Genomic DNA, 24,713 nt, shown 5'->3' with positions numbered 1-24,713 from the left:
GGGTTCTAGGGGTAGCCTTGAGAGGTTAGAGTTATGTTTCTAATGCTATCTGGCTCATGAGTCCCCACTGGTGTGCTTCTTCAAATAATTATGAATTGATTACCAATTAGTAAGCTAGACATAAGTAGCTTTTAAAAAGGGGTGTTTACAAAGGAAGAGTAGTAAGAACAATTGGTAGAAAATACTCCTTCAAAGGTCTTTGACGCACTTTGTGACCTTTAGTATGTATAGAGTCGAAGAGGGAAGTGAGCTGAAGCTTAAAAAGCACAGATGGCAAAGAAATAACTCACAAAGGGGTACCTCATAGCTCCTGGGTTCTAGAAATATTTTTCTTCCCTTTGTGGGGTTCTCAAAAAGTTCCTCTTAGACTTGGTGTAGCATCTTTGTTGGACTCCCTGTGGAGCCATGGATTTGTTATTCAGTCTGTTCTTGGTTTCTAATGAATACCATCTTGCCAGTCACTCCTAACTGAAGGGATTATGCTAGAATGTGGATGGGAAGCTAGGAAATTCTCTGGACCTTTGAAGTTCACAAGGTCCTTCTCCAGTCACAGGGAGAGAAATAAGCAGATCTAGGTAAAGGTCAAAGCTAATGAACTCTTCTCCCATACAAGAAGTTCCTTTTCAGGGATTTTGTTGAAATATGCTTTCCTGGTTCATAATCATGCTCAAATTCTCAGGCCTAAAGTGGCTTGACATTTTATAGAAAACCCCAAGGGTGTGGCCAAGTTTCCTTGGCCAATCCAAACATGTTTCTGAGGCAAATCACTCTCGGTCAGTGGTATCAAACTCAAATAGAAATGGGGGCTGCTAAGTCATGCATAAGGATCCCTGTGGGCTGCATGTTGATCTAGAACACCACACGTTAATATTATCTTTGTTCTATTTCATTTTTATTTGTTTTGTTAAATATTTACTAATTACATTTTAATCTGGTTTGGGCCACATTCAGGAGTGTAGTAGGAGATCTGCAGCTGCATATTTGACGCGTGTGCTCCAGCTTATCAAGGGATTTCTATACTTACTCTAAAGTCATTGGCTGAGATATATTTTCACCTTATTAAGACATCACATGTACATTAAATGAGGTGGGATGATTTGATTGATTTACTCAACGGAACCCAACCCTTACAATGTCTTCATGAACTACAGATCTAGAATGGGAAGGGACGTCAATGGTCATCTAGGTCAGTCTGAGCTCTTCCAGTTGATCAAATTAAGGTCCAAGGTAACATAGATAAGTCCCATTGATGATGTGTCCAAATCATTTACAATGGGAAGGATGAAATAATATAATATTTGGCATATAATTATCTTTTTTCTTTTATTTTTCAGAGTTGGCTACCCAGTGATCCCCCGGGGACAATACATAGGTAAGACTTTTAACTTCTCAGGGGAATTATTGCAACTAAACCAGTTGGATTCTGAGGATAAAACTAGTTAATTAAATATGAGAGACTCTGAGGTAGGAAATAGTGACATTTTAAAAACAGAAAACAACACTCTCCAAGGGTACATTTCCTTTTAATTTGAAAGTTCATTAAGTCATGTCATGTCTCTACTTTAACTTTAAAAAAAAGTTTTAGCACTGCTAATCATTTAGGATAAAGATGTTGGATCTGTAGGAGTAGAAGGAGTAATTAGTGAAGAATGATTTAGAAGAGCATGAAAACTGAAAAATGCATTCACTCTGTGAGTTTTAGAGTAGAAACAGACCTTAGAGAGTTACCTAGTTGAATTACTTCATTGCATAGTTAAGGAGCCAAAATTTTCTGTAAATGACAGAAAGGATTAGAATCTAGGTCTTCTGACTTAATAATAATAGTAATAATAATAATGATGATGATGATGATGATAGCTGGCATTCCTATAGTGCTTTAAGGTTAATAAGGCACTTTAGAAATATTATCTCATTTAATCCTCACAACAATCCTGGAAAGGAGGTACTATTACCATCATCCCTCTTTGATAGTTGAAGAAACCGAAGTACAGAATTTGCCCAGGGTCACACAGATAGTAAATCCCTAAGACTAGATTTGAATTCAGGTCTTCATAAATCCAAGACCAATGCTCTATCCACTACTACTAGCTGGCTAACAACTTAGATCTACTATTATTCCAATATATTTCTTTTAGGTTACTTCTAATGCTTTGTATTAAGGCATGACTAGGTCCCAATTCATGTGAATAATGAATGCCTTGAAGTGTCTGCATTATTCAAATTCCTATTGCATATTTCCATTGGGCTAGGACCAACAACTGTATTTGAAATAATTATACCTTTGAATAGTGAGAATTTAAAAAATAGGACCACTGCAGGGGGAATTCATTACTTGCACTAATTTGGACCTGACTGTAATACTGTCTGAGAGGTAATGTGTTTCAGGGGATAGAAAGACAATCTTAGAGTCAGAAAGACCTAGGTTTTAGCTATACCTCTGACATCCAGAGTATTCCAAAAGTCTTAGTATGGTTTAAATCTGTTAGTCTTTTGGGACACCCTGTAAGTGACTGTGACCCAGAGCAAATCACTTAACCTCTAAATGTTCCAGGCAACTTCTGAAATGATAAATTTTAGAGTAAGTATCCATTTACATCAGTAGAAGGAGTTTCTTCATGGGGACTTCCTTATACTAATGAAATCATAGTTTTGTCCAACTCAGCTCTCCCTCCAAACTACCTAGGTATTTTTCTCCTCAGCTGTATGAGTGAAAAGGATGTGTGGGACTGTTAATAGGCTGCTATAGATATCTAGATTTCTTTACCTATTTGGAGCTGTATACATGTAAATACATATATGAATATTCATATAGCTAGGTCTTAATTAGTGTGAATAATTAATCCTTTGAAATAATCCTATATATTCAAATTCATACTACTTGAAGTTGTAATTATGTAAAATATGGTTATTGGTTCCAGCCCACTGGAAATATGCAGTGAAAATTTGAATAATGAAACTATTTCAGGGAATTCACACTAATGAGATCTAACTGCATGTCATTCCAGTCATAAACATATATAGTCTGTTCTTGTGATGTCTTTGTTGCAAGGAACTCCTTGGGGGGGAAACACCCTCTGCAGATTTAGATTGGAAACTGGTCTAATAATTTAATAGATGCTGTTTTAGAGCAGGGGTTCTTAATCTGAGGTCTGTGATCTTGTTTTTAAAATATTTTGATAATTGGTTTCCTTTGTAATCACATGTATTTTATTTTATTCAGTTAATGGGGTATGTAGATTTTACCAGGCTTCCAAAGGTGTCCATGATACAAAAAAAATAAATAAATAAAAACTGAGAACCCTTTACTTAGGGAATTGCCTGAGGAAAGGAGAGTTTAAGTGACTTGCCCATGGTTAAGTAGCTATCATGTGTCAGGACTTGAATCCAGGTCTTTTCGTCTGAAAGGCTGGCCCCCTAATCCACTGTCTACAACCTTGCATACATAACATAGGTCTATTTTAAGTTAAGTAGCAAGGCTATATTCTAATAATTAACAGATCCTGGGCATAATCATCCTATCAGCCAAAGGCCATTGGAAGGACAAGAGCTAGTCTTGCTAACTGGAAAAGTGAAAGATTTTCTGAAGCAGTTTTGTGTCAGGAATGAAGGATAATTTTGTCAGAGACAGACCTTGAGAAAGCAGTCTTGGGTGGATCCCTATAAACACAAGAACATCTCATTTATTCAACATTGTCCCACAGTGAAGGAAGAACTCTGCAAAGATGAAGTCACCAGACAACTTATGTTTACTCTTTTATACACCCAACTTTTATTTTCCTGACTTTGGATAGAAATCTTTTAAAGATGTACTTTATACAATCTTGCTTCCTTAGACAGAGTATAATGAGCATATTTTAAACTTTTCCTAATGACTTCTTGCTTCTGTCAGAATGCCTATCTCTAATGGCCCATTTTCCTTGTCTTTTACTTTTTTGTTTTTCTGTTTGCCTCCCCTGCATTTCATTAGCCAATTTCCCTTTTCAGAGTTCCAGGCCATAGGATTCTGGCTCTCCTAGTTCTGATTCTTTGAAACTGTCTTCTTGTGTAATCTGGGATGTACATCAAACTATGTATAGCTCTCCTTTTCTTTTCTATTGCAAAAGCTGACTGTATGAATTGTAGCTTCCCTGCTAAAGCAAGGTGAGGCTCATTTACCCTGTTAGGAATTCCTAGCCTCAAAGGAAACTCAAAATAGAAAAGCTATCCTGATCTAGGACATGGTGTCTCCATTTGGAGAATCATAGAAGAGGTAAGTTTAAGGCTTATGGAGTTTGAGTTCAGGGAGATACTGGGTTCTGGTCTGTAAATGGGAGATCCTGCAATTCCATCTCAGCTGTGGTCACATATTTCTCAACCTAACACTTGAGTGTGTAGATCTAGGAAAGAGAGAGCTGGATTTGGAAGCCTAGGAAGACCTAGGTTTGGATATTATCACCTTAGACACTAGCTGTGTGTCCCTGGACAAGACACTTAACATTTTTTGTGCCTCAGTTTTCTCATCTGTAAAATGAGGAGGGTTGGACTCAATGACCTCTAAGGTCCATTCCAGTTCTAAATTTTTGATCTTCTAGTTCTTTCTTGTAATATCAGAAATAAGTCAGAAACTAGATGGCAATGGTTCATGTTAACCTATTGCCCATTGTCTCTCTGGCACAGAACCCTACACAAACAATCTCATCTCTAGGTATTGGATCTATTGGCTTCTCCCCAAAATTCTCTTTTCTAGTGCAGAGAAGGGATGACAACATGGTGCAGTGGTGAAAACTATAGAATTATTGAATTAGAAGCCTGTGTGATATTGGGCAGGTCATTTATCGTCTTTGGGACTGAGTTCCCTCAGTTTCTATTCAGCTCTATACTTGTGATACTAATGTATGATCTGTGACTTTAGAGGGGTGCAGAACCATGCCAGTAAAATGTTTACACCTGCCAGGGCTCTCTCCTCATTGTTCCTTAAAAGTTGTGATGTTATGTGGAAGGGTATCAGAACTCAGAGTTGCCTATGTTCTCAAGATTCAGAGCAGCAGGGAAGTTCATCAGCCTCCCCCAAACACAATCCCCCATCTTTCCACATTCCCACAATTCAAATGTAAACCCCTTACTCCACTGCTCCCAAACCACAGGATTACATACTGGCCATACATTTGTCGGGTGTCCAGTCATTCTCCATCATACAGACACACTGACTTATAACAGACGCTCTCTCTACTTCCAGAAAATTGCATTGACGCTCTGCTCTGCATTTTATCACAAACACTGCGCACATTCTAATTCACTCATTTCACAACCCTAACACAAGTATATGCAGGGGCCAAGTCTTACTTCCATACTAAACTCAGCATCCGGATCTGTTTTGATGATCTTTTACAATCTGGGGAATAACTAACAATTACCAGCAGCTGTGAACCCACTTTACCTTCTGTACTCAGCTGTCTGCCTTTTAAATTGGGTGTTCTCAGAGTCTAAAACTTTTATGCTGGTCACAGACTCCTCCCTTTCTTATGCATATCAGAAGTTTCACCCTTCCTTCAAGGGAATTCAAGTTCTTCTGATTTCTCCTGTCTACTCCCAGTTGCTTATAGCACTTCCTTGGGTCTCTCCGTTGTATTTTTTCACACCTTCTCTATGTCATAATTAATTATTCATGTCATAACTATGTTGTTTCTTTTCTATTATATTGTGAACTCCTTGAAAGTGTGGTCTGTGCCATATTCATCTTTGAATTCATAGGACCCAGGGCCTTATCCATGGTGATTAATAACTTGAATTGAGTTGAGTAAATAAGAATAACCAATCCAGGCTATGATGAAAATAAGGCATTACATACCTTGTGGGGGCACAAAAAGAGGATTGCTATCTTCCTGGCCAGGAGAGCTATCCATATGCTTTATTAAGTTTTAAGAAGCTCCATTTTTATCAGACATTCTTACCTAATGTCTCCTTGTTCTAGTTGAACTTCATCTCTGTATATAACCTATTGGTCAGATTCTTATAGGATTCCAAGGGCAGAGGTTCCCAGAGTAGCCCCACTCCCATTACAGGGGAGGAGAAGAAGAAACTGAAGACTAGTTCTAAATCATCTGACATTCCTTTATGTTCTTATTGCCACTTCTGCCTGTATTAAGCTTGCTTAATACAGCCCTTTTTATCTTTTGAGTACAGGTGAATCCCTTTACATCTTTTTGAAATATAATGCTACTCTGCTCTACCTTCCACCCAATTTCATTCTCTTGGGTATGATACATCCTTTAATTAACATATTCTGATCATAAGTGGCAACCCTGCCAAATCTTAATGATATCATAAAGTCATATTAAAGGGAGGAAGAAGGAAGGAAACAGCATATATTGAGCACTTGCTCTGTGGCATGTACTGTACTAAGTGCTAGGCATACCAACACAAGCAAAAAGAAAATCCCTCCCCTCAAGAAGCTTACATTCTAATTGGGGAAGAGAACACACAAGGGTGCTTGTTGTAAAGGGATTGGGGAGAAGGGAACCAGAAGATTCTCCGTGAGAGGGGAATGGTTTTGAGTCCCAAAACATCAGGGACACAGCCAGATGAATGAAATCAGATGGCTTGAGCCCTTCTACAAAATGGAGGCTCCAGAAGGAGCTCACCAATGAGGAAAAGGGTTATGGGCCAGCCTTGTGGAAGAATATTCCTGGGTAAGCAAGCCACACGAGTGATAGGCTATTCTAGGGCAAGGAGGTTTTAGGCACCAAGGAAAGTTCCAGGACGAGCCTGGAAAGTAGAGAAGGCAAGGTTTTTAAATCCAGAAAGTCAAGGCCAAGACCAGGAGGAGAATATCGGCCACTCTATGTTGAGATCTTCTTGAAGCAATGGCATATCTGAGCAGACGTGTATTTTTACCTCTCCACTATTACTTCCTGTAGATTGCTTAGCACTTCTCTCACTTTTCCATTTCCTTTCCAGCACGTTTGCCCTTCCCCTCCCAGCACCTCCACTTTTTTTTAAAGGTATTATCTTCCTCCATTAGCATTTAATATCCTTGAGGATAGAGTCTGTATTTTTTATTTGTATTTGCATGCCCAGCTCTTAGCACAGCATTTGGAACAGGGTAAGTGCTTAATAAATGCTCTATCTACTTATATATCTATCTTTCTATCTATCTATCTATCTATCTATCTATCTATCTATCTATCTATCTATCTACTTATCTATCTTTCTGTCTATCTATCTACTTATCATATATCTGTTACCTACATCTATCTATCAATCCAATTAGCATCTATTACACACATACATATATATGGATATAGGTGTATAAAATATATACATATAATGTATGTTATACATTATACATTGGCTATATATATATATATATTCTACAAGGTACTCATATGTATGCATATATAAAGGACATGATACAGAAGAGGAGAAAAAGGACCTCAGAATTTGGGGCTATATATCCATATTCTCCTTTTCTTGTACAACATGTTCTTTTACCTTTCGCCCACCTGATCTCTATGCCTCTGGATTTCCATTCCCTCTGTTTCTTTTGAGTCTTTGTTTTCCCCTGCGTGTTTTCTTCCCTCCTTTGAGGCGCACTCCATGTTGGCTGATATGCAGGAGTGCAGGGAGTCATTCCTGCTGCTGTAGCCGGGAGTGACCTTTGCAGGAATCATATAGCAGCTTTTGATTGCCAGCGGCATCACCATTGCGGCATATTCTCTGCAGGTCGCTAGAACAATCTACCTGATTGCTATACTTGTTCAAAATGCATATGAATCTAGATGCCAACTTGGTTGATCAGTATTCAGTATTGGGACTGAGTAGGGGAGTCATTGTGAATGACAAATTTGGAGAGTCAAACTTGGATAGCCTTGCTTAGAATTTATTCTCATTGTCTTCAACTTGAGACATTTGAAAAAAAAAGGGTTAAGTTTATGGGAGTGACCCCTATATGAATGAAGATATGTATTGAGACTTTAACATCTTTCAATTTACATCATTTTTGGCAAGATATAATCACTCAGTATGATCTGGGGAGTTTGAAATAAGAAGATCTGAATTGTAACTTCTCTGTTACTACTTATACAATCTTGTCAAATGACTTCTCTCTGAGCCTCAGTTTCCTTATCTGTAAAATGAAAGTATTCAACTAGAAGTCCTCTAAACTCCCTTCAGCTTTTAGAGTCTTTAGGGTTTATCTTGAGTTTTTTGTTTTGTTTTATTTTATTTTTGCTACTGAAATACAAATGAGACAGAGGCCTTATACATACCTTTGGTCTATCCTTTTCTTGTCATACTCTGTTTTGGGACTTCAAAATTTCTGCTTACCTTTCTGCCTTATTTAACTATTTGGGGGGGGGGACTGTAAGATGACTTTATATCAGATAATGCATTTTTGATCTTCCAAAGAGATCAGAGCTTTTACACATTCCCATATTAATCTTTGCAATAAATTGTTAAAATAAATAAGTGCTCTGTTTTAGAAAAAAAATAAAGTATGTAGAGAGTGATTTAAAATTAGTTACTGTGAGAAATTCTCCGTCATACCTTCTGCAAACTAGGTCAGGCAAATTCCATAAGAGTAGGCCTCCTAAATAATTTTTGGCTGCGACAGATGGCTCACTTCTTCTCATGCCTACTTCATTTCTCTACCCTATGTTGTTACTGTTCAGTCGTTTCAATCGTGTCTGACTCTTTGTGGCCCCATTTGGGGTTTCCTTGGCAAAGATACTGAAGTGTTTTGCCATTTCCTTCCCCAGCACATTTTACAGATGAGGAAACTGAGACAAACAGGGTTAAGTGACTTGCCCAGGGTCACACAGCTAGTAAGTGTCTGAGGCCAGATTTGAACTCGGGAAGATGAGTCTTACTAAGACTCTAGGCCTGATACTCTATCCACTGCACCATCTAGCTTCCCATTCTCTACCCAAAGTGGAGGTATCTTTACCTTCCGGGCAAATGACTGTTAAGGTAATCTGCTTGGGGTCTTCTTACTTGCTCATCAGAGCTTCATCTCCCAATCATTACAAATGGAAACCATTAAATTGTAATGAAGTGATGAACAGGGAAGTGAAATGCTAATTAATTACATAAATCATTCTGATGGTCCTAAGAGTTGGTGGTTAGTGAGAGCTTAGGAATCCATTGCATTAACAAGTTGAATTTAGAAAAGACATGTATAGCAAACCAATAACAGATACTCATTTGATAGAAGAACATTGGGGATGGTATTCTGAATGCCAAAGCCTCAGTGGGAATAGTAATGGATTTGGAGTCAGATCAACTGGGATAGAGTCCCAGCTCTGTCACTTATCACCTGTGTGATCTTGGGCAAATAAGTTCCCTTCTAGATTTCCATTTCCTTATCTACAAAATAAAGTGGCTATTCTAGATCAATGGTGTCAAACTCAAACAAAATCAGGAGCCATTATACCAAGCATTAGGATCCCTGTGGGCCCCATATTGCCTTTGTTTTAAAATATATCATCTATGTTTTATTATAGTTTTATTTATTTCATTAAATATTTCTTAATTAGATTTTAATCTGATTTGTGCCCTGGAAATATTGTGAGCTGCATGCAGCCTGTGGGCCATGTGTTGGACACCTTCAGACTAGAAGGCCTCCATGGTCTCTTTGAGTTCCAAATCTATGAGCCTAAGAGAGAAAAAGAGAAGACCGCTTAGGTGTGGGAAGGTTTTGTCTGTATCATCTTCAACCTGTAAACACTGGGGCAAACACCTGGCTTCCTCTAAGGCCCAACTAAATCCCCACCTTTCACAGGAAGCCTTCCCCAACTCCTCTGAATTCCAGGGCCTTCCTGCTGTTATTTCCTATTTATTCTGTATATGGATTTCTTTGAATATATTTGTGTACTTGTTGTCACCCTTATTAGATTGTAACTCCTTGAGATCATGATCTGTCTTTTGCCCCTTTTTATATATTCTGCACTTAGAAGAGTACCTTGCTTATTTCATTCAGTTTTTTTTCAGTCATGCCCAACTCTTTGTGACTCTATTTGGGGTTTTCTTGGCAAAGATACTGGAGTGGTTTGCCATTTCCTTCCCCAGCTCATTTTACAGATAAGAAACTAAAGCAAGTAGGGTTAAGTGACTTGCCCTGGGTCACACAGGTAGTAAGTGTTTGGGGCCAGATTTGAATTCAAGAAGATGAGTCTTCTTGACTTCAGGCCCAGAATTCTATCCACTGAGCCACCTAGCTGCCCACTTGGCATATAGTGGGCACTTAATAAATGTTTATTAATTGTTTGATTGATAGTAAAATGTTTTTTTTTTGTTTTTTTTGTTTTTTGGTGAGGCAATTAGGATTAAGTGACTTGTCCAGGGTCACAAAACTAGTAAGTGTTGTGTCTGAAGCTGGATTTGAACTCAGGTCCTCCTGACTCCAAGGCCAGAGCTCTATTCACTGTACCACCTAGCTGCCCCAACGTTTCTTTTTCTATCTGGATGTTTTGAGACCCAGCCCAAGTAACCTTTTCTAGGGCAGCTGTACAATCCATATTTATGTGATAGTAATGGCAACTTCTCAGCTGACTCAGCATAGCTTTTGATCTTTTCTAAGGGCACATGAAGTTGTCTATCTAGACAAGAATAATTCATCTTCCAATGGATCTGTGCCATCAATTATGTGAATATTCCCTCTAACAATGTAGATCTTAACCCATCCCTGCCTTCCTATCCTGTGCAATTCTTGTCCATGTCTTCCCATAAGTTCAGCATAAGGATCAACCCAATGTGCTGGAAGCCTTCCTTTTTTCCCCTTGCCATTGCGAGGATACCAGTACCATGTGTGGACCAAGTCAAGTCACGTCAAACCAGAAGGCATTTCTTAAGCACCTGTTATACCCCAGGTACTATGCTAAATGCTGGGAATACAAAGAATGTCAAGAAATATTCTCTGCTCTCCTTCGTTGGTTATTCTTTACTCTTGCCATGTAACTGATCCCTATTCTTTTTCACTCATCATTTTTCTGAGCAAGACCTTTATTTCATTTCTTTATTATTCCCCATTTGCCATTTCTATCAGGCTGGTCACAGTCACCCTGCCCATCTCCATTGCCCTTTGAGTAATACTCATTTTTAACTTTTCAGAGATTGTAGCTTAATTATTAGTAGATTAATAATACCTCCACTGGCAGACTGGATTTGTAGTGTGCGCGCATACACACACACACACACACACACACACACATTATCAGTTGTCCAAGTGCTTCCAACACTGAGTTTTAAAGGTTGCTGTAGGAGGTACAAAACTAGGGAGAATGAACATGTAGGCTTAATTAACAGAGAATGAACAAAAAGGTGCAAGCCGACAGTAAGCTTGAATAATAGCAAAGTGTGGGATTCTAATAATAATAACAATATTCAGGAACGTTACTCACCAGGAGCACAATCATCTTTGAAAACATGAGACTGTGACTATGTGTCATGTTGGGAGGGGTCAGAATTTGCCATTTTACCTTTATGATTGTTATTTTTACAGCAGAAGACTTGAAGAAACAAGATTATGCCCTGCCACCTAGCAAAGCGTATTCGCCACCCACAGAGGTAAGAACCCAGATCTTCCCAGGCTGAAATGCAAAACCTTGCCATGGGCTGCCAGTTATCCTTCATCGACTGAGATTTTTGTTCTTGTGGGGATTATTTTCCTTTTGGCTAGATGTTTGCGCTTGAGCTGATCATGCTTTAAATCACAAATCCTCTTAATTTAGTATTGCTGCTTTTGTTTCTGAGAGTAGCAGTTATAGAGGGAGTTGGGCAGATGAGAGAATCATACAGTTAGAGACTTTATGGTTCAACCTCTTTATTTGACAGAAGAAACCCAGTGCCATGGGGGTTAAATAACTCATCTTAGGTCACATAGGTAGTGAATGGCAAACCTCGAATTAAGATGCAGGTCCTCGGGCTCTAAATTTAGCAGCCTGGTATACATAAACAAGTGGCTTTATCCATTCCCCATGTTACAGATGAAGGAACTGAAGCCTACAGAAGAGGCTCACATAGCCACAGGGCTAGTAAGCGGTAGAACCTAGCCCCCATCTAAAAATCCAGGACTTTTCCTTCTATGTTGTTCTACTTCCCAAACTGAGAGTGGGGGCAGTGAGGAGATGTGGAGTCAGAGGAACTGGGTTTGAATCCCAGCTTTGCCTTTTACTACCTGTGTGATGTCGGTCAAATTATTTAACCTCTGTGGGCCCCATCTTCAAAATGAGGGGCTTGATACCTTCCAGCCTTGAAATCTATGATCCTCTATAAGCAATTCACCAGGTTACCCTAGCAAATCTTGGGATTTTAGAACTCAAAAACCCTTATATTTTGTGGCTTTGGAGTGAAAGGATGTATGTTCTGATGCTGATTTGGTCACCACTTTTCCTGGCCTCAGTTTCCTCAATTGTAAAATTAAGAGTTTAGAGGTAAAAGATTCCTTCCATTTTCATATTTGTGATTCTATGGATCACCCAGTCCAGCTCTCTAGCTTGACGAAAGTATCCCACGGACACACTCACCTCCCTTTGCTTTGCTGAGTCAACCTTCTGATCTATAATTTGGGATCTTAAGGGAACTTAACCTTAGAAAGCAATGTCCTGTGCAAATGAGTAGCCCAAGTTTCTCTTCTGATTGTAACTCTCGCTATTAATGCAAAAACTACTATTGTGAATTTGGATTGTAAATCAGTCTCTTACGATTTTGGTTCTTGCTAAACTCTGTCCTGGAGCCTGATGTCCCAGGCTGAGATAACAGCATCGAGCTTCTGAACCCACCAGCTGACTATGACTCTATGAGTCAGACTGTACAATATGAGAAGGAACCCATGACCCTTTCCCCTTAACTCAGTCATTTTAGCCACAGAGACTTCAGTATTGAGGAAAATGTGTTGGTAAAGGAGGGTAGTCATAGTATGCTTGAATAGGTCTTTTTCTTTATACTGTCAAAGAAATTGTTCCTTGGCAATCTGAAGAGGGTGTATTTTGCTGCTAAACAACTCATGGAATTTATCCAATCTTTGGTTCAATCACTGGATATCTGTTGGCAACCCTGTGAGGAACGCTTGGAATGTAGGATATTTGTGGAGTCCTGAGATCGTGTGGATTTTCTAACCAAGGCATGCAACCAGAAAGTGATGTCCCTCTTAAAAGGCTGACCCAGGAAGGCTGTCTCTGTGCCCTCTGGGACTGACTCATTTGGTGTCACAGAGACACAGGAAGGTAGCAAGCAAAGGCAGATTTTGGTTATCACTGGATACAGTTTGATTTGCAGGTACTTCAGAGGTTAAATATACCCATAGAGGCCACATGGATAGAGAGAGAGGAGACTCCTGGAAATTCACTCTGAAACTGCTTGCCATTTTGCAGCCCATTTTACTAAGATGGTCACCATGGCTCCAGCTAATAGACCTGACATAAATTGCTTGTCTTCTGTATAAAATGACTCTTGCTCCATAAGAAAAAATATATTATTTCAGTTGAGCTAAAAATGCCTCACTCACAAAAGAGGAAGATAGTGAGGTGGTACAATGGACAGAATGTCAGATCGGACATTCTCGGAGACAAGCTGTATGACTCTAGACAAGTCACTTGACCTTGCTAAGCTTCAGTTTTCTCATCTGTAAAATGAGGATAATAATAGCATCTGCCTCATAGTGTTGTTGTGAGGATCAAGTGAGATTATATATATGTACACATATATACACACACATATATATAATTTCACACACTTACATATAGTGCTTAATAAACCTTAAAACACTATATACATGCTATTATTATTATTATTGTTTAGTCATTTTCAGTCATGTCCAACTCTTTATCATGCCATTTTGGGTTTCTCTTGGCAAAGGTACTAGAATGGTTTGCCATTTCCTTCTCCAGTTCATTATATAGAAGAGGAAACTGAGGCAAACAGGGTTAAGTGACTTGCACAGGGTCACCCAGCTAGTAAGTATCTGAGGTCAGATTTGAACTTTGGAAGATGAGTCTTCCTCATTCCAGGTCCAGAACTCTATTCACTGTGCCACCTAGCTGTCCTTATTATTATTACTACTACTACTACTATTGCTATTAATATTGTGCATGCTTTTTTCAATCAAAGAAAAAATCAGGGATCTCTTGAGATATTTCCAAAGCCCAGGCCATTTGGAACATAGAAAATTAGAATTTAGGGCTGGGTGGTACTTTAGAGACTATTTAGTCTGACCCCCTCACTTTAAAGTTGAGAAAACTAAGGCAGTATCGTCTCAATGGGAAGAACACTGGACCTCTGGAGTCAAAGGCTCATGGACTTCTCAGAGCTAGATAGAGTCTCAGAATCCATTTAATCCACCTCCTCCCTTATTTTTACAGATAAAGAAGCTTAGGAGGATGTGAGTTCACATCTTGCCTCTGATGCTTACCTGAATGCCCAAGGGCAAATCATTTAAAGTCCTGGATCCCCAGTTTCCTCAAGTTTGAAAAAATGAAGGGGTTGGAGTAGGGGGCCTTTGAGGTCCCTTTTCACCTCTGCATTTATGATCATAGATATAATCTCAGCCAAGAGAATTTAAGCGGCTGACCTAAGGTTTCAAAGTCAGTTCTGTAGAGTCAACTGGTCCCTCTATTTTGGAAAAAGCATCCTATCTGTTGCTTAGTTCAACACATTCAATAATCTTTTTTCCCCCTTTTGTGTCACATTCTTCTATTCTCCAGCCTCCTGGTGCTGGTCAAGATAACTCTCTGCTTCTACAGACCATTTTTCATTTTTGTTTTCAAACTGACTTACTTTTTTTTTAAAGGGAAGACAAAGTAGAAAGACTTTCCTTTTTAATTTTACTTCCTATTTTAGAAGCAAGACCAGTTTTCATTTTGAGCATAGTTAACTATTACTTGAACGTGGTAAAAGTACAAATGTCATGCTCTCTGCTGGAAACGGTTCCTCAGTCCTTTCTTCCTTCTTTCTAGTAGCTCCTAGGAGTTTGTGTGAATCTTTCACACTGGAGTTATCACTTTCCTTCTCACCTCATTAGTGAGTTCTCATCTGTTAGTACATTGACAATCAAACCCAACTTTCCTTTTATAGTTGTACTAGCCTCTCAGCTATTTTGTCTTGCCAATTTCCTTCTCTTTCTCTGCAGTCCTCCAAATTCTCAAGTTTTCTTGAATTTCCTCTTGACAAATTTAATCTTTAAACATCTTCACAATTCCCAAATCCTTGAAAATGTCCTTCATAATTCCTTATCTTCCCTGAAGCTGGGAGTAGAATATGGTATATGATTAATAAATGTTTACCTGATTCCCCCCCAAAAGAATCTAACCTAAATCCAATATAAACTTCTCAAGTTTTAAGTAGTGTATTTATGTGTCCCCTATGGTTCCCCCATAAGCTTGTCAAGAAGACACCTGTAAACTAGAAAACCATGATCCTTTGTATGTCTTGAATGCTTGTGTAGCAAGGACAGGAACACACACACACACACACACATTTAGGCAGTCCACCATGCTGAAGGTCACTTTCACATAGGAAGGAAACACGCTGTATTTCAGGTACCATGCCTTAGAAAGTGCTTTACAAATATTATTTCATTTGGTCTTCACAACAACCCTGGTACTGAGGTGCTAGTGTTAACTCTTCTTTATAGATGGGGAAACTGAGGTTGAGAGGTTAAGAGACTTGCCCAGGGTCACATAGCTAGTAAGTGCCTAAGGCTATATTTGAACTCACATCTTCCTGACTCCAAGTCCAGCACTCTATCTTCTGTGTGGATACTTACTCCATGACATTGGGCAAGTCCCTTAAACTTCTTAGACTTCAGTTTCCTAATCTGTGAAATGAAAGGGACAGTTCCATGGCCTCTGAAGTCACTTTCAGCTCTACCTCTTTAATATCTACGATCCTTAATGCATGGTCAGCAACTAGCAAAGACCAGACTATAAATCAGCACCCCAGAATCCTAACCCAGGGCTCTTCCTACTATTTGACATTGCCTCTTAAATTTAATACAATTAGCATGAAATTTCAAACAGTCACTGATTAACATGACAAATGGACATTGGAAATATTTTTTGGAACAATAGTATTTGGAAAACTGGGGCAGCTAAGTGGAGAAGTGGATAAAGCACTGGGCCTAGAGTCAGGAAGACTCCTCTTCCTGAGTTCATATCTGATCTCAGACACTTCCTAGCCTTGTGACCCTGGGGAAGTCATTTAACCCTGTTTGCCTCAGTTTCCTTATGTGTAAAATGACACGGAGAAGGAAATGGCAAACCACTCCAGTATCTTTGCAAAAGAAAACTCCAAAGGGAGTCACAAAGAGTCAGGCACAAGTGAAAACGACTGAGCAACAATAACACATTCAGAAGACTATACGGGGCTCATCCCCTCAGTCTGTCTTGGTACTCTTTCTTTTCTCTCTCTCCCCTCTCCATTAGCAATTTCCATCTATTCTCATGCCTTCACATCATCTCCTACCCATTGGCTCTAGGACAGCATGCAAGCTTCTCAGGCTGGCATTTAAGAAGCTCCACAGACTGGTTTCCACCTACCTATCTAGACTACTTCCTATCACTCTCCTTCACACAGTCTGTGTTCTAGCCAAACTGTGTTACCGACTGCTCCCCAAACTCAACATCTTGTCTCCCTCCTCCTTGATTCTCACAGACCATTACTCATGCTTAGAGTGTGACCCTTCCTCACCTGTCTCTGAGAACCCTAATCTTCAGAGAAGGCTGATCCCAGGTGCTACCTCCTATGCAAAATTTGCCATGATACCTGCCTCCCACATCTCTCTTGTAACCAAATGTAAATGTCTTTTACATTCTCAAATTACCTTGTATTTTCTTCTCTATGAACATGCAATATTTCCTTTCCCCTATAATTTAACATTTATCATCTCCAGCCTCATACACAGTATACGTCCTTAAGAAATACTAATTAAGCGGCAGCATGGGTAAGTGCCGGGGTCTTTGTACTGTTAGAAAGCTCCAAAGCCACAGGAGAGACCAAAAGTGGCATGACAAACTGTAAGAAAGCTCATTTGGGCACTGCCTTGAAGGCCAACCCATTTGGAGGAGCATCTCATGCAAAAGGGATTGTCTTGGAAAAAGTTGATGTGGAAGCCAAACAGACCAATTCTGCCATCAGGAAGTGTGTGAGAGTCCAGCTGATTAAGAACGGCAAAAAATCACTGCCTTTGTTCCCAGTGTTGGCTGATTGGACTTTATTGAGGAAAATGATGAAGCTTAGGTTGCTGGATTTGGTTGAAAAGGTCATGCTGTTGGTTACCCTCCTGGAGTCCAATTCAAGGTTGTATAAGTTGCAAATGTTTCTCTTCTGGCCTTGTACAAAGGCAAGAAGGAAAGATCAAGATCATAAAAATTGTATGATGTCATAGTAAAAAATTTTCATGTAAAAAAAAAAGAAGAAATACTAATTAAATTGAATGAAACAGCATTGCTACTATAATATCATCTTATAATGCACAGTGGTTTCCTTGGACCTTGAGTCCATGTCAGTTGAAGATGAGTCAAAGAAACTGGAAGTGTCTGGCATGGAGAAGGATAGACTCCAGGTAGATATGATAGGTGCCATCAGAGATTTAAAGGGCTGTCATGGGGAGGAAGTGTAATATTTGTTATGTTGTGCTCCAGAGGACAGAATTAGAAGGAGGTTACAAACAAACCAATTTAGGTTTAATGACAGGAAAAAAAAAACTTCCTTACAACTAAAGGTGTTCAGAAGTGTAATGTTCTACCTGGGCAGGGAGTGAGCTCTCCAGCCTTGGAGGTCTTCAGATGGACACTGGATGACCACTTTTCACGTATGTTATAGTGGGTGTTCCTTTTATGTTTGGGCTGGATTAGATGGCCACCAAGGTCCTCATCAACTCCTAACTTCTGTGCTTCTGTGATTTCTCACAGATGTTGGGGTTTGTTGGAGTCACTGAAAGCAATAACAAGTCAAAGAGTGTTGAACTCTGCGTTCATTTCTGAAAAAGCCTCTCTTTGTGCACTGTGTTTGGCAACAGCATTTTAAAAGCATAGCTAGAGAGTTACAAGGAATCTCCGAGGTCATTTAGCCTGACTATTTCTTTTTATAGGTGAGAAAACTGGGGACCAGGGAGGTTGTAGGATTTGCCTAAGGTCAAACCAGTAGAAGGTATTTAAAATGGGATTTGAACCCAGGCCCTCTGACTCCAGAACCAGTCTTCTTTTTATTGTACCACTTAGTAGGCAAATAGTTTTTCTCCTCTTCAGAAGTTCAGATTTGTGGGTGATCAATTTGGGATGAAATGGTCATGTTCAAGATGGAATTCAATTCAATAGACACTTGTAAACGGTCTACCATGTACATGCATACACTGTGCTAGGTTCTGGAGATACAAAGATCAAGCAGGACATAGTTCTTAACCTCAAGGAACTTACAGTCTAACGGTTGTGGTGGCAGGGTGGGAGTGAGGTACACGTACATACATATATGTAGATACACGTATATTCATACATACATATACATACATACACACATATATGTGTGCGTATATACATATATATATATATATATATATATATATGCACACATATTCTCCATTTGCAACTTTGCTCAATCTCAACTTCTAATCTCATCCACATGCTGTTTACTCAGCTTTGGATACTCAGACCTTCCTACCTCCCTCAGCCTTCTCTCCCCTCTGATTGAAGGCCTAGATGGTGGAGTACTGAAGTCTTTCAAAAGCCTTCCTTTATAGAGGGCAGAAATTGGGCTGCTAGCTCACTGCATTCCCTATCTGCAGCTCTGCCCAGTCTCAACTCCATGGAACAAGATGCCCTTGTCTGGGTACCCTTTGGTGTCTCTCTCTCTCTCTCTCTCTCTCACCCCTCAACTTCCAGCTTCCTTTTGTGACTTGTCTTCTCCCATTAGATTAAAAGCTCCTTGAGGGCAGAGACTGTCTTTCATATTTTTTCCCCTCACAGTGCCTGACATATAGCAGCACTTAATCAATGTGTACTGAATTGAATTGAAATTTTAATATAAGTCCACATAGTAGTATGAAGGTTCAAGGAAGAAAAAAAATCACTTAAGACTGAAAGAAGAAAAAAAAAAATCCGTGAAGGAGGATTCACCCGATCTGGACATCCAAGGAAGAAGGATATTCTCTTTGTCTTTGCATCCCATGTGTCCCTAGAACCATTGCTCCCAATAAATGTTTGTTTAGTTGAATTATTGTCTCACCAGCTGAATTTTAACTTCCTAGAGTATAGAGAGGTAATGAACATTTCTGATATTTACCAAATGAAATGTGCTAAATATCAAAGGTAATATGCATGAGAGACACCATGATATGGTGTAGAGAGAGCCAGCCTTTGATGCAGGAGTACCTGGCAAGGAGTCCTGCTTCATATACATACTGGTTGTTGGATTATGGGCAAATCACTTTACCTCCCATTGCTCAAGATAACTCTCTCAATCTATAAAGTTGAGGTAAGGTGCTGATTTCCATTGATGCAGGGAAGTTTTCTCATCAGAAGCTCTCTATACCAATGAAATTATAGAGCCAATATTATCCAGTTCCCCACATCTGAATTCAGTTCCCTTGGCCACAGAGGTAAATTTTGCCATCTTTTTACCCACCCTGAGAATAATGAACAACAACACGCAGTTGCCACTAGCAATACCCCATCTGCTGGGCTGACAGTCTCTGTCCATCTCTGCTTGTAGAGGGAAACACCTACTGTAGGGACTTAAAATCACAGAACTTTGGAACTGTCAGGGACCTTTGAGATCCTCCAGGCCATACCTCTAATTTTCTAAATATGATCATTGAAGCACAGGGACTTGAAGTGACCTCTCCAATGTGACACGGCTAATAACTGGGGATCTGGGACTCAAATCCAGCCATCCTAATTCACAGTCCATTCTTTCCACCACCTCATGCTGTATTTTTAATGGCAATTCCCTGGATCGTCAGGGTAAATAAGAGTTAGGTATCTTATACAGGTCACTGCATTTTTTTCCTCCCAAACTAATAAAAGGATGTCGTCCTAAGGAATACCCTTCTGTGTAAGGCAAGTGTTTGCTCTGCCTAGGATTCTGATTCTAGTAGAGTATTTCAATCAATCAATAAGTATTTAGTAAGCACTTACTATGTTCCAGGCACTCTGATGGACACTAGGGATACTGAGACAAAAATGAAATATACCTACCCTCAAGGAGTTTATTATTATTATTATTATTATTAATTATATTATTATGGATAAATAAGGACATAAAATATAAACAGAATACATTTAATTTTTTTTGGTGGAGGGATGCTGGGGGAGGGAAAAAGATTATTCAAGGAAAATGGAGTAGGTGAGGAGGAAAGGTCAAGGCTTATTTACTTTGCATTTATCTTTTTTATATTTTTCATGTACCTGTTTATATACATGTTGTCTCCTTGATAGAATGTAAGCTTATTGAGGACAGGAGCTATTTAATTTTGTCTTTGTATACTGAACAGTTAGCATAGTATTGGTGCATAGTAGGTTCATAATAAGTGCTTAGTCATTCATTGTTACCATAGACATCTCTTATGACTCATGGAATCACAAGATACCATCCCAGATGAGTTAGAGAAAACAAATCTCCCAACTTAACATTGGTTTAAGGAAAATACATTTAATTTGTAGAGGTACAGAGGTCTTCTCTTCTATCTAATACAGAAGTACTTAAATTGTTTTGGGTCTTGTACCCTTTTGCAAATTTGGTGAAGCCCTCTCATAATACATACATACATATATATATATATATATATATATACATATATATATACACATATTCTAATTACAATAGAAGGAAATGCTAAATTTCAGATGGAGGTCAGTAAAAATCAATAGATATTTTCTTCTCGTCCAAGTTCTCTGTGTCCATGAAATCTGTCCACAGGCCCCTTTGAGTCAGCTAGGTGGTACACTGTGTGGGACATGGAGTCAGCAAGACCTGAGTTTCTAATTTTGCATCAGGTACTTACCAGCTGTGTGACTCTGGGTAATCCACTGTGCCTCAGCTTTCTCATCTTTAAACTGAGGATAATAATGGCTCCTAGCTCCCAGGGTTGTTGTGAGGATCAAATGAATTAACATATGGAAAGCATTTTGCAAGCCTTAACATGCTATATCAATGCTAGCTATTACTAAGGGTCCCTGGACCCCAGGTCAAGAAGATCTTGATTTGATGCAACCCTTTTTAGCATGGATCCTCTCTCCAGCATCCCTGAGAAGTGGTCATTTAGCACCTGCTAGAAGAATTTCAACAATGGGGAACTCACTACCTCTTAAGGCAACCTATTTAGTTTTCTAATAGCTGTACCTGTTTGGGAAATTCTTCCTTCTATTAAGTCAAAAATCACCTCCCTGTGACTTGGACACAACAGCCTTAGTTCTACTCTCCAGGGGACAAGCCAAACAAGTCTAATCGATCTTTTACATGGCAGCTTTTCAAATACTCCCATGTACACAATACTCTGTCTCCTCCGTGCCTATGCATAGTCTGTCATTGTTCTCCTGTCTAATGTTCTCCTTCCTGACTTCCACTTTTTATAAGCTCTCATTCCCAAGGCTCAGCTCAAGAGGCCTCTCCAGATCCCCTTGTACTGTTAATTACTCCCTTTTACTTTGCATTCATTATTTTGTATTTGGTTTTCTGTGTCCATGTTCTTTCTCCCCAGGGGAGTATAAGCTTCTGGAGGGAGGCATTGCTGCCATTTCTTTCTTAGTATAGTGCCTTGAAGTGGAGTAGGTACTTAATGCTAATTGAATGGAAGTTAATTTGAAGATACCAGTCAAGTTTCTCAAAAGTCTCATCTTCTCCAGGCTAAATGATGTAGCTAAATACAGTAGTGCCAAGAGAACAGTGATAGGAATTGTGGAATTTGGTTCCCTTGCAAAGATTCACGACAATGAATTGGACAGCTATTTTGGGTCAGACTTTTGCATCACTGATGAGACATACCAATAAGTCATCTGGTTTTTATTTCCCTCTTTCAGATTAGTGACTCAAATTGAGCCTACAGTAACTAGAATTTGTCACGGTTCTAGCATTGTTCAGGCATCTTTGTGAAAGGAATTAACAAAGGAAAATATTCTTTGATTTCTGACTACAAAACCAGATGCCATAGTTGGCATCTCCTAGGACCCTTTTAGTTGTGGAAGTATTATCACTGTCTATCTGAGACAGAAGAGATAGTCTACACTGATCCCTAAGAGGCAGCCCTGTGGGTTCTTGAGGATTTGTTTGAGCTGATGGGAGATATCCTTATATTTCCTCTCTCTAGGGTCATTATTGGCTTCAGAATGTTGGAGTGGTTGAGCCTGGATGGGCTATGGGTGAGGAGAGAGATAGGGGCTAAGGAGCCCCTAAGGAGCTTCAGGGTTATAGAGGTCAAGCAAGTCAACATCAGTTGTAGCTCTTAGCAACTTTCACTTACATCAAATTCACTCTTTAAAGTGAAGCAGTGTGGTACATAGTGGAAAGCAGATTCAGAGGACCTGGGTTCAAATACTGGTTTTGCTACTTGTTACCTGGGTGAGTTTGGGCAAATCATAGCCTCTTTGAACCTCTTCTTGTCATCTGTAAAGTGAGGGGATTGGAGTAGATAGCTTCTAAAGTCCCTAAGTCTGTGAATCCATTTTTCTTTATTTAAAAAAAAAACAAAACAAAAAAATCTGCTTTTGTTTTGAAGTTAACATCTCAAACTATAAATAGTATCAATAACTATATTTAGATTACACATTACACATCATCAGTCACTGCCCTCTTGTCCCATGTCACCCTTGACTCATGAAGATAAATGTTTAACCTTTGTCTCTTCTGGGTGCAACACTAGTGTCCTCTTGCTTTTATAAATAGATGTGACATATTACAGATTATACAGCAAAATCCACTTATGTTGGTTTTCAGCATTTTCCATTCCAATTAAAGGATCCCAGGCTGTTTCCGTATTTGCTCAGACAATATTTGTCATGCATAGCAATTTCCCATTTAACAGGCTCTCTCCTTGGTATGAGTTTGTTTCACTGCATTCCTTGTAGTCTATGAATAAAACTTTTTTCCCCCTACATCATACTTAGAAGAAGCACGAGTTGTGTTTTCATTCCACATCTAATTCCATAGGCTTTTCTAGATATTAGATCTCCATTTGGACTTTACAATCTGCCAAGAAAGGCACGTAATAAATGTTTGATGATGATTTAGAATGTCTGCAGTATTTGATTAACTTCAAAGAGTTCTTTAAGTCATAATAGAGGTACCAAGTCAGGGCTACTCTTCACTGGTGCAACCCCATAATTCTAACTTGGGGACATAATTCTGTTGTTGGGACATCAGCTTAATAATGGCGGCTCCTTGGTGTCTCTGGGATAGATAATGAACTAGATAAGATGTAAGGCAAAATCATCACCTGTAAACTTATTTAATTCTTCTATCTTTATAGGGTTATCTCATTGAAGTTGACTTGGAAAAAAGAGGGACAGGGAGCTTGGGGTTTGCCCTAACAGGTGGCAGAAATGGCCACTCATTTCAAATCAAAGCAATTTCCCCTGGTAGTATTGCTGACCTTGATGGAAGACTTCAAGCCGGTGACATTTTATTGAAGGTACCAGGTTTATCTTACATATTTTTAAGAATTATTCTTTGTTGAAGCTAGGCTTTGCCAATATAGTAATAGGATCATGTAATATCTGTGCATGTGGCAAATGTTCAATATGCATGTGATTTGTGTCATACTAATTTAAGAACGTATGGGTAGCTGGGTAGAGCAGTGGATAGAGTTCCAGGCCTGGAGTTAGGAAGACTCATCTTCCTGAATTCAAATCTGGCCCCAGACATTTACTAGCCTTGTGACCGTGGGCAAGTTACTTAAGTCTATTTGCCTCATCCTCAACTGTAAAATGAGATGGAGAAGGAAATGGAAAACTCCAGTATCTTTGCCAAGAAAACCCCAAATGGGGTCACAAAGAGTTGGATATAACTTGAAATGACTGAATGACAAAAATTTAAGAATATAAGCTTTTAGAGAGCCAAGTCTATGGCATACGTGTTCTGTTTGAATTCTAGTATGGCAAGTGGTCCTAAGCCTTGGTGAGTAGGAAAATCCCAGGGTATTTCCCATGATTAATTTGAAGTCAATTTAAACCATCATCCAAATTAAATTAATGTTAATTATCTTTAATTAAAAATACATATCTTCTATGCAACACTTTGTGGGAAAAAGAGGCTGTTATGTAAGAATTCAGTGCTAGTTTGAACTCCCAAGAGTTTATGGATTTGGTGTAATACAGCCTGAACTCTAATTAATATGGGCCTCTACACTCATTTAGGACCCCAAGTAATACCTTGGTGTTAAGTTGGACACTTAGTATGTTGATTTCCTAGTGACCTGAAAGACTAAGTGTGCTTTCCGAAATGCCTGGGAGGGTGACCTGGCTGGTGAATGGCTTCAAGAGCATTCCATATGAAAATCAGTTGAAAGAACTGGGAGTATTTAGCTGGGAAAAGAGACAACTCAGGGGGTACTTAAGATACTGTCCTTAACTGTCCTTAAGAATTTGAGGGGCTGATAAACGAAAGATTAGCATTGCTCTGCTTAGCCCTTGAAAGCAGAACTAGGAATAACGAATGGATGGAAGTTTCAGGAGTAGATTTAGGTTTGATGCATGGGAAAAAATACTAATATAGTCATAAATTGGAATGAATTGCTTCAGGAGGTTCTCAGATCT

At 39.2% G+C, this 24,713-nt stretch overlaps 1 protein-coding gene across 1 annotated transcript in view; it reads left to right on the top strand.

The window, feature by feature from the left end:
• FRMPD2 (FERM and PDZ domain containing 2) overlaps nucleotides 1-24,713 on the top strand; it is a 289,815-nt gene that overhangs the window by 200,353 nt on the left and 64,749 nt on the right. Inside the window, exons 32-34 of the mRNA XM_027857815.1 lie at nucleotides 1,335-1,372; nucleotides 11,477-11,541; nucleotides 23,429-23,590. Of these exons, the coding sequence (XP_027713616.1) occupies nucleotides 1,335-1,372; nucleotides 11,477-11,541; nucleotides 23,429-23,590 (265 nt within the window). The remainder of the gene's footprint in view (nucleotides 1-1,334; nucleotides 1,373-11,476; nucleotides 11,542-23,428; nucleotides 23,591-24,713) is intronic.

This window comes from Vombatus ursinus, unplaced genomic scaffold (assembly GCF_900497805.2).
Source record: "Vombatus ursinus unplaced genomic scaffold, bare-nosed wombat genome assembly UNPS02000749.1, whole genome shotgun sequence".
NCBI classification, from domain to species: Eukaryota; Metazoa; Chordata; class Mammalia; order Diprotodontia; family Vombatidae; genus Vombatus; species Vombatus ursinus.
Note: the sequence above shows the minus strand (reverse complement) of the source record. Positions and strands in the feature narration are given on the sequence as shown.